Consider the following 17057-nt stretch of genomic DNA (forward strand, 5'->3'; position numbering starts at 1 on the left):
CTCCACAACTAAGAAGGAATACGACTACCTCAAAACTAGAGACAACCAGACGTTCCAGAAAATCGAGCTGCATGGAAGTCCAACAAACAAAGAAATAAAGAAGAAATACTCACCCAGACAGGTAGGAGGGGCGGAGCTGGGGAGGAGAGGACGTGGTGTGGTGGTGGCAGCAGCAGCAGCAGCGGCAGGCCGGCGGAAAGCGCAGTCACACATTTTAAAAAGTCAAGAGGGACACCTGGGGAGCGTTCCCAGCTCCTCACCAGACCAGATCGCACAGCTTAGAGTCCCAGCGCCGGAGAGAATAAAGCCTCATTGCTTCTGACTGTGCAGACCAGAGGGCATTGGGGCAGAGGCAGAAACTGCCAGTCTCTCAGCAGAGTCTGCTTGTTGGAGGGGCCCCCATGGTCCTGGAGCGTCCACAGACCCACCCACTCTGGGAGCGACTAAGCAGCTGTGGCAGCCACTTTGGAACCATAAGGAGAACAGAGAGGAGCTGGGTCCGAAGCAGATACTGCGTGAGAACTAGAGACAGAGAGAGAGACGTAAGGACAGATAGACGGATAGGAAGAGCTGAATATGAGGGGTCACCCCAAGTTTCTGTCTCTTTTGAGGCCTAGCTCTTCAGATTCTTTTGGATTCATGGAAGACCCTTTATATTGTGTTGATACAGTGAGTGGATGTCTGTTTCTTACAGCCAGAGCCACCCTGACTAACCAAAATGTTCAATGAAAGGTAAGTTCCTTCCCCTCCTGCAGTTAAGTCCCTGGTATCACTTCTCTCTGTAAGGACACCGTCTTCATTCCCAAAGTCCTCAGATATTTAATTGGATTCTCTTTTCTTTTGTGTTTATTTTTTAAAAATCTGTTTAAGGCATAACATGCACACAGTGAATTTTAAATGTATGCCTAGGAGAATTTTTAAACATGCACACACACACACACACACACACACACACAGCTATGCAGCCGCCACCCAGATACAGAACATCTCCAACACTTACAGTTTACTCTTGTCTGTGGAGTCGCAGATCAGATTATGAGCAGCTGGCTGGGCTGTCCATGTGCTAAGGACTGAACTGTGTCCCCTCATAATTCATAGGTGAAACCCCAACCCTCCATGTGACTCTTTGGAGCTAGGGTCCCTAGGAGGTAATTAAGGTTAAATAAAGTCATAAAAGTGCGGCCCTAATCTGATAGAATTAGTATCCTTATTAGAAGAAACAGAGAGAACAGAGACCTCTCTGCCCCGCTGCACGTACACTGAAGAGGTCCTGCAGACAGGCCACGAGATGGTGGTCACCTACAAGTTCAGAGAAGATGCCTCAGAATGAAACCTTGATATTGGGCCTCCCAGTCTCTAGAACTGTGAGACATAAGTTTTTTTGTTTTGGAGTTGGTTTTTTTTAGATTTTATTTATTTATTTTTAGAGAGAGGGGAACAGAGGGAGAAAGAGAGAGAGAAAAACACCAATATGCATGCCCAAAACTGGGGACCTGGGGACCTGGCCCACAACCCAGGTATATGCCCTGACTGGGAATCGAACCAGTGACCCTTTAGTTCTCAGGTCAGTGCTCAATCCACTGAGCCACACCAGCCAGGGCAGACACGAACTTCTGTTAAGGCACTCAGCCTGTGGAATTTGTTATGGCAGTTTGAGCAGACTAATACACCGCATGACCCATACCAATAACAGAGAGGAGAGAGACACTTTGAACAGAAAACTACCCTTGGGAGGAGCGTGGGTGGCTGGCCCAAAATGTGAGCAGGCGGCCTGTGCCGAGCATGGGCGGGAGGAGCATGCCAGCAGCACAGCCTGCAGAGTAGGCGGCCCCTCCGGCCGCGAGGTCCAGTCCACTTCCAGGCTGACTTGGACACGTTGCAAGGAGCCGTTCAATAAATTTGGAATTATAGTTAAATGTCAACCAACAGCCTCTCACTCATCTGTCCTTTAGGAAATGCTCCAAGATGTCCCGACACTCCAATGGGGCTTTCATTTGGTGTTCCTGATCCAAATGGGAGCCTTGTGGGTAGGCCTATCTGATCATTGACTTGGGAGGACAAACTACTCACCACAAATGGACCGAGTGCAATTTCCCAGCTAAATGGCACTGACCCTCATCCGAAAACAACGTGCTGCGCCACTATGACTTTCCTCCCCTGGATGGTGGTGAAGACCTTGGCCAGGAGTAGCGGGGGGGTGGGGGGGGTCAGTCCTGGCCCAGGCTCCCTACTTCATCACTGTCCTGGGGGCTGTCCACTTGCAGGATGGGAGAATTTTGCTGTGCTTAGTTTCCACAAAGAAGCAATGCAGATGTCTTCCCTGCATGGTGCATTTGGCATTCAGAATGCAGAAGGAGCTGGAGTCTCTCGCAGGCTGTAGCGCCTGAAACTACGCACTGTCTTGACCCCCACGTTAGAGAAGCTGTGTCTTCTGGGATGTTTTTTCCTGGCTGAAAATGAGCATTCCTGGGCCTGTATTCACAGAGGTGGAGGACGGCTTGACAAAGGACGCAGGAAAAAGCTCTGGTTCCAGAGCTGCCTCCGACAATATGTGGAGTCTTTCAGACAGAATCTTGGCCAGTTTAAATCAAGGAAATTGCATATTTTGGGAAGGTGCTTCCTGGGCCAAGTTTTTACACAGATTTCCAGCAATGTCAATGCCAGGTATATAATTATAGTATTTTTAGATGAAGAAGAGGCTCCATGGAGATGCTAATGCAACATGCTACATTTAGAAACCTTTCTGCTCGAATCACGTAGAACAGGGACCCACTTTTACTATCTCATTTCACAGTAGCACGTGAACTATATCCTTTGTAAGACTTAGGAATTCATGTATTTATCACATTTGCCAAAGGGAGCATTACATGGGGGTCTGCCCAGGGATTTTCAGGAGCACCTCTTTTGAGGGGTTTGCAACAGAGGAGGATTTTGGGAGACGTGTCCCCAGGGTTTGTGCTTTAACGGAGACCTCGGCACACACAGTGCTGTTCCCAACAGGGAGCCCTGCCCCCTACCCCCGACACAGCACCACAGGACAGAGGGTGGCTGATCTGGAGGGAATGCTCCAGAGGCTGAGCCGACTGCCTTCTCCGCCCTGGTGGTTTGAGATTGGGACACTCAGGGACAAGGTCAGTCAGTACAGGCACCAAACTCGGTAGGGGCGTGAAAAGACCAGCCATGTTTCAGTCAGTGCAGATACATTGGGGATGCAGAGACGAGAGATCCCGTGTCTTTAGAGAGAAAGGTTGTCAGGCAGAGGCTGAAAGAGGCCAGGCGACACAGACTAAGTGACAAAAGGATGGAAGGACAAAGAGACAGGGACAAGATAATTTTAAAAAAGAAAGAGAGATGACAGAAATGGCAGAGAGAGACAGATGCATAGACTGAGAGACAAAGGGACCAGGAGACCAGCCTTGGCTCCCCATACGTCCCCCCCCATCCCCAGACCAGACTGCCCCCTGCCCTGTCCCCTCCCCTGATGCAGGAGCTGGCCCTGCCATCCTCCTCAGGCAAGTCACTATTTTTTCTTAACTTTGTGGGAGGGACTCTGCTGGCACAATTCCTGGGTGAGTCAGTGACCAGACAGGGCTTGGGACTGAAGGGAGCTAGGGCTGCTGCTTTGTGCCTCTTCTGGTCATTTATTTTTTTTGGGGGGGGGAGAAGGCATTTTGTGCTTTTTCCCCCTGAAGGGATGGGAATGAAGCATGTGAGTCAGGACAATAAAACCACGTATGTCTCTGGTGAGACGACGATATATTTTTTTCCGATCTCCAGTCATCAAGTCAATGCTGCTGTAGAAGTGACAAGTCACTGGGTTTTTATTTTTGTCCCGAAGGTATGAATAGCGCTGTCCACTCTCTTACTGTGCACCGGCTGGGTGGTGTGTCCAAAGTGACCGTTCTGGAGCTTCAGGGAGCTGGAATTGAACAGCTGCTTTCTGTAGAAATCTGCCTGGTCATCCTTATGGAGTAAAAACCACATGACAGCAGGTTTTGAGACTGTTCTTCCCAGCAGCTTGTAGCGCACAGTAGCTACTCAGTTAACACAGTTGAAAGAATGGACGTGAAACGTACAAACGGGAATGCATGGATATAAGCTGGTCACAGCTGGCAGGAGCGGGAGGAAGAAAAGCGGGGGCCTGAGGACCTGGGCTTCAAGGGTCTCATCTTTTTCCAGGTGAGCCCTGGGGGCCCCTTTCCTGCATGTGGCCGGCTGCGACACTCACCTGGATGGGGCTGAGCCTGCCCTGGGTCACTGAGGCTCAGGAAGAAGGGGAGAGAGCAGGCTCATGTCTTGTCTGGCTTATATCCATGCACAAGAGTTGGCTCCTGGTTCGGAGGGTCAAGTTCACAAGGGTGGGAACCCGAGAGAAGGACCTGGGCTGCCTTCCTCATCATAACCAGCAGCCTGGGCTGGGCGCCAATGAGGCTGCCATTCCTCTCGCTGTTTCCAGTGTTCCTGCCCCAATCCTGGCCGGACGGGGAGGCGGCGGTAGGTGAGGGGGACGGCATATGTGTGCCCATCCAGAGCCCACCCCAGCTGCATAGAGTGCTCACAGGGTCTGGAAAGACTGTCCTGCAGGTCCCCAACTGGGACTAGGGAGCCTGCAATGTCACAGAGCTGCAGCTGCCAGGGGTGGGCTGGGCTGGAATGTCCCCAGCTGTGAAGGCAGGAGTGACAAATATCAGTCCCCTTCAGGTGTCCTCCAGTCTCTGCATAAGCCAAAGGCCCTCCAGGCCATTTTCCTGAGTTTCTGGATCTGGGATTTCCTTGAAGGTCTGTCTTCCTGACTTCAGGAGTCCTGGGAGGCACCCTCCTTCAGGATGGCTAGTTTTCACTCTGTTGCCTCAGGCAATGATAGTTGCCCAGGGAAGTTCAAAATTTTTGAGAGTCATCTGACTTTGTCTTTTTCTGCTTGGAATTTAGAAGTTTCTAGTTTTCTATCACATTTAGGAATTTCCGCAGGCTATATCTCAGGGTCAGATTGGCTTCTCATTTTAACTGGTACAAGATAACCCATCACAGTTCATTATAGAGCACTGTGGGCACTCACCCTAAGGCTCGTACTCGAATGTCGAAAGACATGTGTTCTTCATACGAGACCCATAAGGCAGACTGACTACTTCAGCTCGTGCTCAACCAAAGGAACGGCCATCTGTTCCCACTTGGAAAGCAAACATGGCTGAACTGAGAGTGTGTGACCCTGCCTTGCTCTCTTGGGTAGCTCCCTCTAGGGAAGCCGGCCACCACGGAGAGGCCTGCTGGTGAGGCACGGAGGCCCCCTGCCAACGGCCTCCTGATGAGACATCTTCTAGCCCCGCTAAAGCCTTCAAATGATTCCAACTCCAACAGACATCTTCCCTACAGCCTCACGGGACACCCTGAGCCGGAACCACCCAGCGAAGCAGCTCCGAATTCCTGACCCGTCAGTGTGTAACATCATACGTGTTTGTTGTTCTGAGCCACTGAGTTTTGGGGTAATTTGCTACCTCTATCCACCGTGCACAGCCGGTGTCTGTTTTGCTTGGCGGGCGCCCATGCCTTGGTATTTTGACTATCAGTAGGGTAGTCATGAATGAGACCAAGTGCTGGAGGCAGGGAGAGAAGCTGCACTGGGAGGCTGAGTCACTGACGCGTGGAGACGGCGGAGAGAGCACATTTCTGAGCCCAGCTGGAGTACAGTCGTGACTCCTCCTGGATCCGGGCCGTTCTGGGTTTGCGGGTTTACAGTGTCCTCCCTGTAAATGCCCCACGGCTTGGAGTGATAAGCCTAAGTGCTCTTCCTCATTCTGATCCTGGTGCTGGAGGACTGCGCAGTGCTCAGCCCAGAAACGGGCACGGGGCACGGGCTGGCGGCAGACGCGGCCTTCATTCTGCTCCTCTGTGCAGTCGTGGCCCCATCCTCACCCCACATCTGCCTCCCCAGCCCGGTGGGACGGGCTGCGTGAAGGGAATCCACTCCTTCATCTCTTCTCATGAGGTAGGGCTGGGTCACACGGACCCACGGGCATCCTTTTGGGCTCTGCCTATGCCTGAGCCTCTGTTTGGGTTCATTTCAATGACATTTGAATGGAATTTAGGGACAGGAAGTGATGGAATCTCAGGCCACTCTAATAATTTGCTGAAAATCAGATATGTAGCATCCCCCCGCATTTTGTCATTAATTAAAAAAAAAAAAATTAAATAGGAAAAGTTCCAAAATACAAAAATACCAGAAGTGTATTCCCCTTTTTCTTCCCGTTCTCTGGTTCTTTCGATTTTCTGTTTTTTCTCCAGTACATACATTTCTGTGCTGTGCTTCACATACCCACGTGCGGTTGGCAGGCATTTTCCAAAGAAAAGATTCCTAGACGTCAACCTGCAGATTTTACGTAGGCACCTCGGTGGCCCGGCAGGACCCAACTACTGCGTGATGCTGACGGCACACGGGAGCATTCCTTTCCTTTCCTTTCGTCAACATGAGATATTATCCACTTTTAAATCTGCATTTCTCGGATGCACAGGGAGCCTACGTGCCATTTCTCAGATAGAGGCTATTTAATGTGCTCTCCCGGCATCGCCTGTCCTGTGCTTTGACTACTTATATACCGGACCACAAAGCTTCGGCCTTTGGGAGGCAGCGGCTCTTCGTGTTCCTGGCTTATTATGCCGGTTGCAGCGCCGTCTCACTTGCCTTTTACCTCCGATACGGTCCCCAGCCCTCCTGCTGTTTTAAATGTTTATGAAGTCCAATCTGTCCATTTTTTCAGATTTATGGTTTCCAGATTTTGTGTCTTGCTTAGTTATGTTTTCCCACTTTGAGTATAAAAAACATATCATATTTTCTTCCAGTACCTTAGGAATTCTGTTTGGTAGCGCATGTCAAATGCTCCTCCAGAAAGGCTGTACCCGTTTACATTCCCGCCAGCAGTGAACGTGCCCCCTCTCCAGAATCTCCATGTGGGCGCCACTTACTGGTATTTCTTTCTCTGTGAACTTACTGACACTCTCCTGGCACTGTTTTTCCTGTTGGCTGTTGGTCTTTATCTTATTGATAAAGGGCTCATTGTTTATGAAGGAAATGGGTGTCCCGCCCAGTGTGGTAAATGAGTTCCCCCAGTTTGTCCTTATCTCCCTGCTGTCTGCTAGGAGCAGTGGGAGGAGCAAGCCCCCTCAAACCTCACTGGTCACGTGGTCAGCAGCCCTGGACTCCTGCATGGGGCACATCCCTAAGGCCAGCCCCCCTCTTCTGAGAACTTATGCTTTGATTTTTACCTTCAATTCAATCCCATCTATTGGCCTTTAGCTTTCCTGTATCCTTTATTCCCCAGAATTTCTGATCATGAGGATGTCCCTTTGTAGTTGCTAGCCCTATCACAGACTTTTTTGAACACATGTTTTGGTCGTGTTTAGAGGGCCGGGTTGAAATAGGGTGGTTGGCTCAAGCTGCCGCCTTGAGTTAACCTCCTCACCCTAAATGCCGACATAATCACATAACTGATTTCTCTCACCGTTCCTTGTGGTTTTAAATAGGATTTTGTCCAAGCTCTCAAGCCTAGAATTCTGTGATCATTTTGCTAAAGACACTGTAACAAGCTCGCATGGGAGAGCCACACTCCCATTCTCACAAACCAGATGACCAGGCAGACATTTCTGAATTGAGGAAAAAAAATCAGCTTCTAGATCAGAGGCCACTGGTCAGCACGTCCTGGGTTGGGTGCCCCAAGTGGTTTCCACAAGGCAGTGGGAGAACGAGGCGGCCCTCTTGACAGACAAGAGCCCCCCTCTAGTTAGTATTAGTCTCAGGCATGGCTTCCTTGACAGTCACTTACATTAATATTTGTGACCAACAGGTATAACAATGACATTCATGGCTTGGTCAGAGGCATCCCAGGCTTCCCTGAGCCCACGCACGCCGGGTCCTCCAAGTTGGGAACTCTGGGTGGCCTCTCATCCTTCCCTCCTGCTGTTTCTCCGTTTTGCTCCACCCTTTCCCCTCCCCTTATCTGATCCTTTCAGAGTCTAGTTCTCTCCTGCGTGCTGCCCCCATCCTTCCTGTTTCCATGCTTCTCGGGGTGTGTCCCACAGAACAGCAGCCTCACAAGGTGCCTGACAGAAGGACTCAGGGGTCAGACAAGTCTGAGAAATGCTGACTGCCACGTCAACCTCTTGGAAGTGGGTTGGCACTTTGAAGCCTCTGGAATGAAGACATCCTGTCACTGCATTTCAGCCGCCAGTGCCCAGGCCTGTGGGAACTCTGTCTGTGTGTCCCTTCTTAGCATTCTGCAGAGCTAATGATTGCTGCACCTTGCCAGGGGGCACGCTGGCTTTCAGGACCCTTGGTGGGAAGTGGCTCAACGGCACTGTTTGTAGTGGCAAGAAGCGTATGATGGTGTAACACTGGAAGTTCCCCGGAGCTTGGCCAGGGAGATCTATCTTCAGAAAGAACCTGTGGCTCAGCGGGTTGGGCGTCATCCCACAAAGCAAAAGGTTGCTGGTTCGATTCCCGGTCAGGGCATGTGACTGGGCTGTGGGTTGGTCCCTGGTTGGGGTGCATTCAAGAAGCAACCAATCGATGTTTCTATCTCATGTCTCTCCCTCTCCTCCCTTCCTTCCCCTCTCTCTAGAAATAAATAAAAATCTTAAAAAGAAAGAAAGAACCTGGAGCAAAAAATCACATGTTTCACTAGCTGCCACTGCCCTTGCCTGATCCAAAAGAGACAGAGAAAACAGTTACAGAAACAGGGGCCCAGACAGCAGGCCCGGGCAGGGACAGAGCTGCGTGTTCCCCAGGCTGCTACCGGGAAGTTAGAGCAAATCAGTGGGTAGCACACCAAACTCAAGAGTAGCTGCTGAACAGCCAGGCCCCAGATGGCAGAATAGTGGCCACACACTTGTCACCTAGCCCGGAACCTTCTCTCCAGGCCACTGCCACTAATATGACTCAGTTTCAACAATCCCCAGAATCTGTGTATCTCCCATTCAAGCTTCAAGTTCCTGGGAAAGAATATCTGATTGGCCAAGTGGATCAAGCCAGCATGGCAGGGGATGGGGTCTGCACCCAAGTGGCCTCCAGGTTGCACGGCTCTGCCTGAAACCGGTAAAACCGGCCCCTTGTAATGTGCAGGGCTTGATGCAGGGAAATGAAGCCCCTATAGAAAAACCACTCAAGGAAGACTCAGAGGTTGCAAGTACTTCTTCCCCTGCCAGGCTTGGAGCAGGTGAATAAGCATCCTTTGAGGATGGCCTGAGACTCCTGAGCCAGGAACCTGTGCATCAGAAGCCCCCAGGACAGCTGCTGGTGCCGTGGCCACACTGGTTAGCCACTCCAGCTCCTCAGCAAGAGGGTGGGGCTTGGACAAATCCTTTTGTTGTGTTTCTGAGGTCTAGCAATAGTAAATATTCATTTAATAAAAAAAGTAACAGTGCAAATGATAGCTAACATGTAGGAAGTACTTACTAGGGTCAGATGCAGCCTAATGAGGCAGGTCTCATCACCCCATTATATAAAGGACTGAGGCCCACAAAGGCCACGGACTTGTCCCAGCTTCACGGTCAAAGGGCAGAGAGGTCAGATGTGAACCGGGGGCTCTGGCACTCCAGACCCCACGCTCTTGTCCCCTAAGCAATGCTGGCTCTAGGTCTTGTTCTTCTTCACAGACTGACCCTGTGTCCCTGACCACGCCAGTAGTCCTGGCACAATTGCTAACACGGCCTCCTTTCGCTCTCGGAAGTATCCTGGTTTGGATGATGAATTATAAGGAAACTAGGCCAGATGGAACCTAGCTGATCACAGCATGATGCTGGTGGGCGGAGCTGGGGAACCCGGCCGGCAGCTGCCCCTCCCCGTCCCAGTCCCTGGTGCCCAGCGCCCCCTCTCCACAGCGGGTCTGTGTGGCATCAGTGAGCTGGCCCCTGACACCTGGGCACCCAGTGAGTCAATGCTCCGAGATTCCCGCACCCCAAGGCTGCGGGTTCATGTTGGACAAAGAGCTCAGCGCTCTCTGTGCCCCCAGCCCCCTGCTGTACTCACCAGGGTCTTCTGCCTGTTTGCATGCAATGGCCAAGCGGCCGCTATGGTCCCCGCTGCTCCCAGGTCGGGGCGGCTATGCCCTGAGTGCTCTCCCTAGTGGTGGGTCCCAAAGCTTAGGGCTTGAAAGCCTCCTTGTCCAGACTTGCAGGTGAGTCCTGAAAGCAGAGGCCCTGGGCTCTCCACTCGGACGGGCTGTCCTGGAGAGAGGGCAGATGGAAGGGATGAATCTGGGTGCCCTTCCGTTGGGCACTGGGGAGTCAGAACTGAATCAGACGGTCTTTGCCTCAAATTGCTCACTGGCCCGGGGGGAGGCAGCCGCTCTAACAACATTAGCCTTGTAGTTAACAAAGCCGGGAACGAAGTGCAACTCAGACGAAGGAAGGGAAATAAACAGAGGTGATCAGTCAGTTACCACCACAATGATGCCACCTAACAAAGAGCCCCTCATTCCTGGCCCACTGCTATGGGCATTTATTCCCGGCTCATGTGTGGCGATTCACTGGGACAGCCTGGCTGCTTAAGCTGGGCCTGCTTGATGGCTGGTGGGCATGGGTGTGGAGTGTGCCCCGGCCCTCACGCTCCTGGAACTAGAAGCCACACAGTGGGGAAGCTGTGCTTGTGGCAATGGCGGAAGCCCAAGGGGACCAGCTCTGCCATCAAGCCCAAGTCCAGGCTTGGCTCCAAAGCCCTCACCTCCAAAGCCCTCAGTGGCCAAAGGAAGTCACGGAGCACAGCCCAGGGCCACAGGGTCCTGGAGGCACACCGCTCCCACAGAGCGGCGGGGAGGAAGGAAATATCAATACTTGTCAAATAATAACCCAAACCTCACAGAAGGCTTCACAGAGGAGGTGTCAGTGGACCTAGGCCTTGAAGGAGAAGTCGGGTTTTTCCAGGTGAAGATGGGAGAGGGCACTGCCCTCGAAGGGATGAAACAGGGGGCGGGGTTGTCAGGATGATGGCGGAGTGGTCACAGAGGTCCCCTGAGCTAGAGGCCTCGTATGGCCTTTCTTTGAACACTGCGCCCCTCACCCTGGTCATTTTATTTCCTGATTCTAAAACTTCGCCTCCATGTCACCAAGTTTAAGACTCAGTTTTCAGCGAGGAGTCATCTTGTGCCTACCCTGCAGATCTGTGCCAGCCCGCGGCCTGCCCACCCCCACTTCGGGGTTCGGGTCTCCAACCCGGCAGCACAGTAGCTGCACCCCTAAGGACCAACGCAGCACTTCTTGAATAGACTCCCTGATGACAAAGTCAAGGCGGCCAGGAGGTGAGTCAGAAGGAAGGGCTTGGGGACCAAGGGCTGGGAAGCCCATCCTGGAAGGGCTGGCGGGGAGCAGGGGCCCACGCAGACAGGCCCTGGGGCCGAACAATGGCGGGAAGGATGGCTACAGGACAGGATGCAAACAGCACTGAGCGACAATGCACAAGCGAACACTCACAGCGCGGGGAGCGGGGCGGGAGGCGGGAGGCGGGTGAGCTCATTTCCTCCTCCCGGGGCGCAGGCTGTCTAGGGCTGCCGCCTACAGTTGAAACGGTTCTAGAGACCGAATCCAGCTTCTGGGTGGTTTTCCTTCCTTGCAGAGAAATGATGAAGAAGCACAATTAATCAGCTGCCAGGTATATTTAGGCTTCCTTTTTCGTTCTGTTAAATTCTAAGTACTTTTTCCAAAGAGAGCATGTATTTGTTTTGTTTGCAAAAATTTCCATCCATCTACCTGCCTTTTTCCCTGAGTACATGAGGAAGGAGGTGTCTCTACCACTTTCATACTCTTCAGTGTTAACGTGAATTCCTTACGATGAGCATGCTCTACTATTATAAGAGCAAAGCCTTTAAAACACATTTCTGAAAGAGAAATTCCTTTGCTCCTTAGTCGGCACCTCTCACTCCAGCAACCTGCTCCCAGGGCAGTTCCTGGGCGGCTCAGCCCCGGATGCCTGCCGTGAGAAGGGTGCGCTGTGACCCACTGGTTCAGCCCGGGACAGAGCCTCCCTGGGACGGCTTCCTCATCTGCGAGCCCGAGAAGTCAGCCTGGCCCTGCCTGCCTTTCAGGCTGCAGAAAGGAACGTGTAATGGGATCGCATCGTCCGCAGTGGAGTGGGCACTGGGGAGGTTTATTTGCATCCTGCCGTCACAGGATGCAATCCCAGCCAGCACCACGCCAGCCCCGGCCCAAGGCTACATTGAAGAGGCTCAGGGAGCTCAGTCTGGTTATTCTGAGCCCTAATGGCCACTCTTGTGGTCTCAGCTCCATCTAGCGTTCACATCAGGACAAAGTCACTTACAGGGTGTGGCAAAAGTAGGTTGACAGTTGTTTGTATGGAAAGTAATACAATAATTAATTAATAATAATACAAGAATAAACTGTTTCATGTACTCGCAATCATAAACCTACTTTTTCCCCACCCTGTATAACTGGCTTATTATAGCAGAACCCTAAATTCCATGCTTGCAAAAGGTACAGAACTCATTAGAACAACATTCCTCCCCCTGGCTAAGACTTGGTACTTCAAAGCACGCATTGTACAAATGCAGTATTTCTATAGATTTGTGCCTCCTGTCTTTGAAAGAACATACTCAAGCATATTCAAGTGACAGGTAATACTCATAATTGACCCTGAGGGAGCTGTGTCCCTGCCCCGGGGGTCATGAGAGGGCTGAGCAGGGTGAGAGCTGGTGAGGGCCTCACAGAGGCCACCGACCCTGGGGACTAGGCCTGGGAGGGGAGGAAGCCAGGAGAGGATGGGCAGGCTGAGAGAGGATGGGACGAGGGACAGAACTGTCAGTGGGGTCAAAGGACAGGGTGTGTGTGGACACAAGTAGAAACGATGACTCAGGAACTCAGGGTCAGAGATGGGGTTTCTGAGTAAGACCTCAGGAGTCACCTTTATGATAAGCTCTGGGTGTGGCTGAGAAGGTGGGTCTCTGAGGATGTTGGCTGGGCCAGGCCTGTGCTCCCTGCTGGGCCCTGGGGCAGGGGCGGGGCAGAGGCCGAGGCAGGTGCAGGACCCGCAGCTCTGCCGGGAGGCCCTCTGCCCTGGATACTCACAGCTTCAAAGGAACCACGTGCCCTACTTCTTTCTGAGCTTCTCTCTGGAGTGCACGCGTGACAAGCAGGTCAGGGCAGGACCCGCCAAGCCAAGGACCAGAAACCCCTAACGGCAGGCTGAGCCACAGGAGACGGCGTGAGAGAAAGGCTTTCCCCCGGTTCATCTCATCCGAGACAAGGCTGAAGAAAAACACCAAATGCAGATACAACCTCATTGTGCTTTTAATTACGAAAGATGTAAAATGATGCATTATAAAACTTGGAAGCTACTTTATACAAATTCCAATCTTTAAATATTGTTTAACAAGGGACCTGGGAGTTAGGACACTGGCGGGAAGTCTGATTAGTTGCTGTGACGGCTCCATCGAGGGCAATGCAAACACGCTGGGAACCGTCTGCGCGCAAAGCCCAAGGGCCGGCGAGGGTCAGAACTGGAAATGTCCTCGGATATGCCAATGGACCAGGACACACAACAGTTCAGCTCAGGTAATACACAGCAGACTTCAGAGAAATGAAACAGGACAAAGGAGAATCTATGGCCATCTTGATACGATCAAGAAAATCTTCTCCTAAAACCTTAAGTTCTAAAAACCACAACTGCACAGAAAGAAAGAAAGGACACACAGACAGGCTTTAGTTCTATGCTGTTTAACTGCTAGGAAATGAGTAGTACAGCCATCGGTTTCTTGTAACAACACTAAATATTGTGAAATATTTAGCTCGCAGCCACGTCAGGTGCTGAGGATCACGCCTGGTTTGTTTTAAAGGCACCGGTGAGCACAGACTTACCCGCCGACAGTCAGAGCAGCCGCCTGTCCCTGACACCATCTAGGCAAAGTGGGTTGTGTTAATGCCCAAGACCTTTTCGCAGGAAAAGATCGGACTGATGGACCTAAGGATAAATTAATTCAGTGCCATTATTATACTCCCCCAAACGAGCCACTGTCCCGGGGAGCCCCCAGGCCCTGCAGTGGCCAGGAGAGAGCCCCCGGCAGCACAGGCTGTGGCGGAGGTCTCGGGCTGCCCCGCAGACACAGAGCGGGGGCACCGGCCCTGACGACCCCCTGGGTAAGGCACTGTGCACAGGGATTTAGGCTGGGGCCACTTGTAATAAACCCCTCTCACAGCATCAGCACCGCTCCCCGCCTGAGAGGCCAGAGCGGATGTTGGGGCCTTGGGCACAGAAAAGGCGGATGGGAGCTGGCTGCTGTCGGCACCCTGGGGTGCTGCGTGCAGTTAGAAGGAAAGGCCTTGAACTTTAACACACAGTCGCTCCCCACTCCCATCTGGGGTCTTGAGTAGAAAAGGACCTGAAAATTCACCTGGGAATAAAGCTGGGAGGGGGAGGCCAGCTGCCCCTCCCTGAGCCAGCACTCAGCAAGGAGGACTCTGGTTTGATTTCCTAATTCAACAGAGGGAGGGGACTGGAGGCTGGTGTGAAGTGGGAAGGCGTGGGTTCCACAGCGAAAGATGGAGTGGTCCGCCTTCTGGGCTGCTGGGAAGGAAGGAGGGCAGGCAATCCCCCTGAAGATCACAGAGGAACGGGACCAGGCCTGGAGAGGCCAGCAGCCCGGATCCCTGAAGACTCCTGCCCTAAGGCACACAAGGGTCAGGTTCAGACCCGCATAGCTCAGCCCTGCTGCTTTGGGCTGGGAGTAGCCTCGTGACCTTCAGGCATTGCTCACCTCCCCTTCAGTGGCTCTGTCCTCCCCACCTTGTCTCCCATGCCCTGATTCTACCCAGACCCCTCCCTAGGGGTGCTCGGCAGGCCCCACCCCCCTGACCCCCTTCAAATCCACCAGCCAGGCTTCTGGTCAGGAGCTGGCGTAGCCTAAGTTAGAGAGGGCAGGCAGTGGTGGAAATACGGTAATACTATTTTACGCTAAGGTATTAATGACTAATGATAATTTCATGAATCAGGCCTTCATTTTACTACAGAATTTCTTCAACTTCAAAGAATGAGCATCTATTTTAAGGCAATTTAGAGCAAAATATGGATCTGCGAGGGAAGAAGTTTGAGGCGGGGCCTGCCGGGACCCGAGGCACCTGGGCGGCCCTGAAGGCACAGACGGTCTGACCTGCCTGCTGCCCAGGAGGACAGCTGCCCAGTCTAACAGTGGGTTTGGTCACCTAGTGTTAAAAGCATATTAAAGTGCATGCTTGACTTAACCACAGGCACAAGTGTCAGACAAGCTACAGGTCTGAGAAGATCTGGCAAGGAACAGAGGCAGCTAAAGCCGGGGCTGCCTCACGGCAGGCAGACCCGTCTGCGCGCTCTCCCATACAGGCGTCCGTGCACCCAGCGCACAGGGGCGCGGCACCTGCTCAGGGCCAGGCACCCGTTGGTACCAGGGCTTCGACACAGTCCCTGCCTGCCCTCAAGGAGCTTAGGGTCCAGTGGAGTGACAGTACCACTCCCGTCCCACAGAGCAAGAGCTCCGCTCTGCTGCTCTCTGCTGGTGGCCGAGTGGGCTGCGAACCTCCCGCCGCCGCCTCCAGGTGGCATGTCCCGAGGGCGGCCCGTGTGAGCCTGGAGCTGTCCAGAGTGGGTCTGAAGAATGCAGAACACCGTGTGTCTGCGAGATGCCTTCAGGCCCCTTCTCTCTTCCCTCGCCACCAGGAAGCGCTGTTCCTCCTCTTCAGGCTCATCCATTAGCAGGGGACTTCTCTTCAGTGACTGAATAAAATAATCTTCCTTTTCCTTTGGTCCGTAGGAAAAGGCAAACTGAAGCAGCAGAAAAGAGATTACAACTGGGAAGAAAACAGATCACCATTCAGCTTGCTTAACTCAAGTCTGTCTAGGAGTCGTGGTGCAAATGGTTCTTCATACCAGAATTAAGGCATCTGAGGGCACAGTGGCCCTCTGTTCTGTCCCGAAGACCCCTGCCACCAGCTGGCAGGTGCGCAGCCAGAACGGCTGGGTCAGAGAAGGCATGTGGCGCTGTGGTGCCGATGCTCAACACCGAGCCCGCTCCCGAAGGCCTGTGGCCCCAACTGCCTCCCACAGGGGCCAGGGCTGCCCCTCGGCGTCTGTTGGCTGAGAGCAGCGGTTCTGAGCACCACACAGTGCGGCGGGGCCTGCGTCCCAGGGCGCTTTCTGCTTTACACGGTGACCACCTAGATGGCCAACAGAAAGATGTGACGGTCACGGCAATGACCACCCCTTTGGAAGCTCCCAATCAGCCTGCCTGCAGCGACACAACCCGCGCCTCAGGCCTGAGAGGCAGTGCGTCACTCTGTGGTCAAGAATAAGCCACAGTACGTGAGAATGAACCTGTCGGAAAGCTAGGAGCCGTGGGATTGGTTCTTTCCGCGTCAGAAGCCCAAGAAGTAAAGCCCAGGGGTGCAGCTGGCACCATTGTATTCCGTTCTATTTTAGCTGTTTCTGATATAAGTTCTCCTGTTCTGTTCCATTCTGTTCACAGTCGGTCAGCTCGAAACGTCTCTTCAACAGAGGGGTCAAGCAGGCCCATGCTGGAGTCGCTTAACATGTTGAGTCCGTCCAGGCTCAGGGGTTCGATCTGGAGCTCCTCCTCCAATGGAAACGGGGTGTCCATGTTCAGGTTGACCTCGGGCAGGCCCGCCAGCGCACTGCTGAGGTCCTTGAACAGGCTGGAACTCGAGTCTTCTGGAAGCAGCAGCAAGAAGAAACAACAGGGCAGGTTAGGAGGTGTGAGGGCCGCAGGCTACAGTACAGCTGACGATCCCCCCAAACGCTCTCCCTGTCCTCCTCCCAGCCAGGACAGTGACCCTGTGTCCCAGCCACGGCCAGGCCTACAGGTCTGCTCTGCAATCCGCGTTCCTTCCAGTCAGTCCCACACCCCCAGTCTCTGCAGGCTTCTCCCTTTGAACAGCTGTCAGTCACTTAGAGCTCAGTCCTTCAGAAAATGTTCCCTGCCTCACAATCTCCGGGCTGGACACCCGCAACTCTCAAAGGTAAAGCTGAGCCAGAGAACGCTCCTTTTCTGATTTATCTAATGTTGTCGTTTAAACTG

At 52.8% G+C, this 17057-nt stretch overlaps 1 protein-coding gene across 2 annotated transcripts in view; it reads right to left on the minus strand.

Moving 5' to 3' along the window:
• Positions 1-15328: 15328 nt before the first annotated feature.
• Positions 15329-17057, minus strand: part of CRTC3 (CREB regulated transcription coactivator 3) — a 62603-nt gene continuing 60874 nt past the window's right edge. Inside the window, exon 15 of one of the 2 annotated variants that reach the window (XM_090263699.1) lies at positions 15329-16687. In XM_090263699.1, coding sequence (XP_090119825.1) covers positions 16482-16687 — 206 coding nt within the window. In that variant the 3' untranslated portion in view covers positions 15329-16481. Of the gene's footprint in view, positions 16691-17057 lie in introns of both variants that reach the window. The other variant, XM_090263698.1, reaches the window with a different exon arrangement.

The sequence above is a fragment of the Furipterus horrens genome, unplaced genomic scaffold, assembly GCF_987537825.1.
Source record: "Furipterus horrens unplaced genomic scaffold, mFurHor1.1.pri manual_scaffold_16, whole genome shotgun sequence".
NCBI classification, from domain to species: Eukaryota; Metazoa; Chordata; class Mammalia; order Chiroptera; family Furipteridae; genus Furipterus; species Furipterus horrens.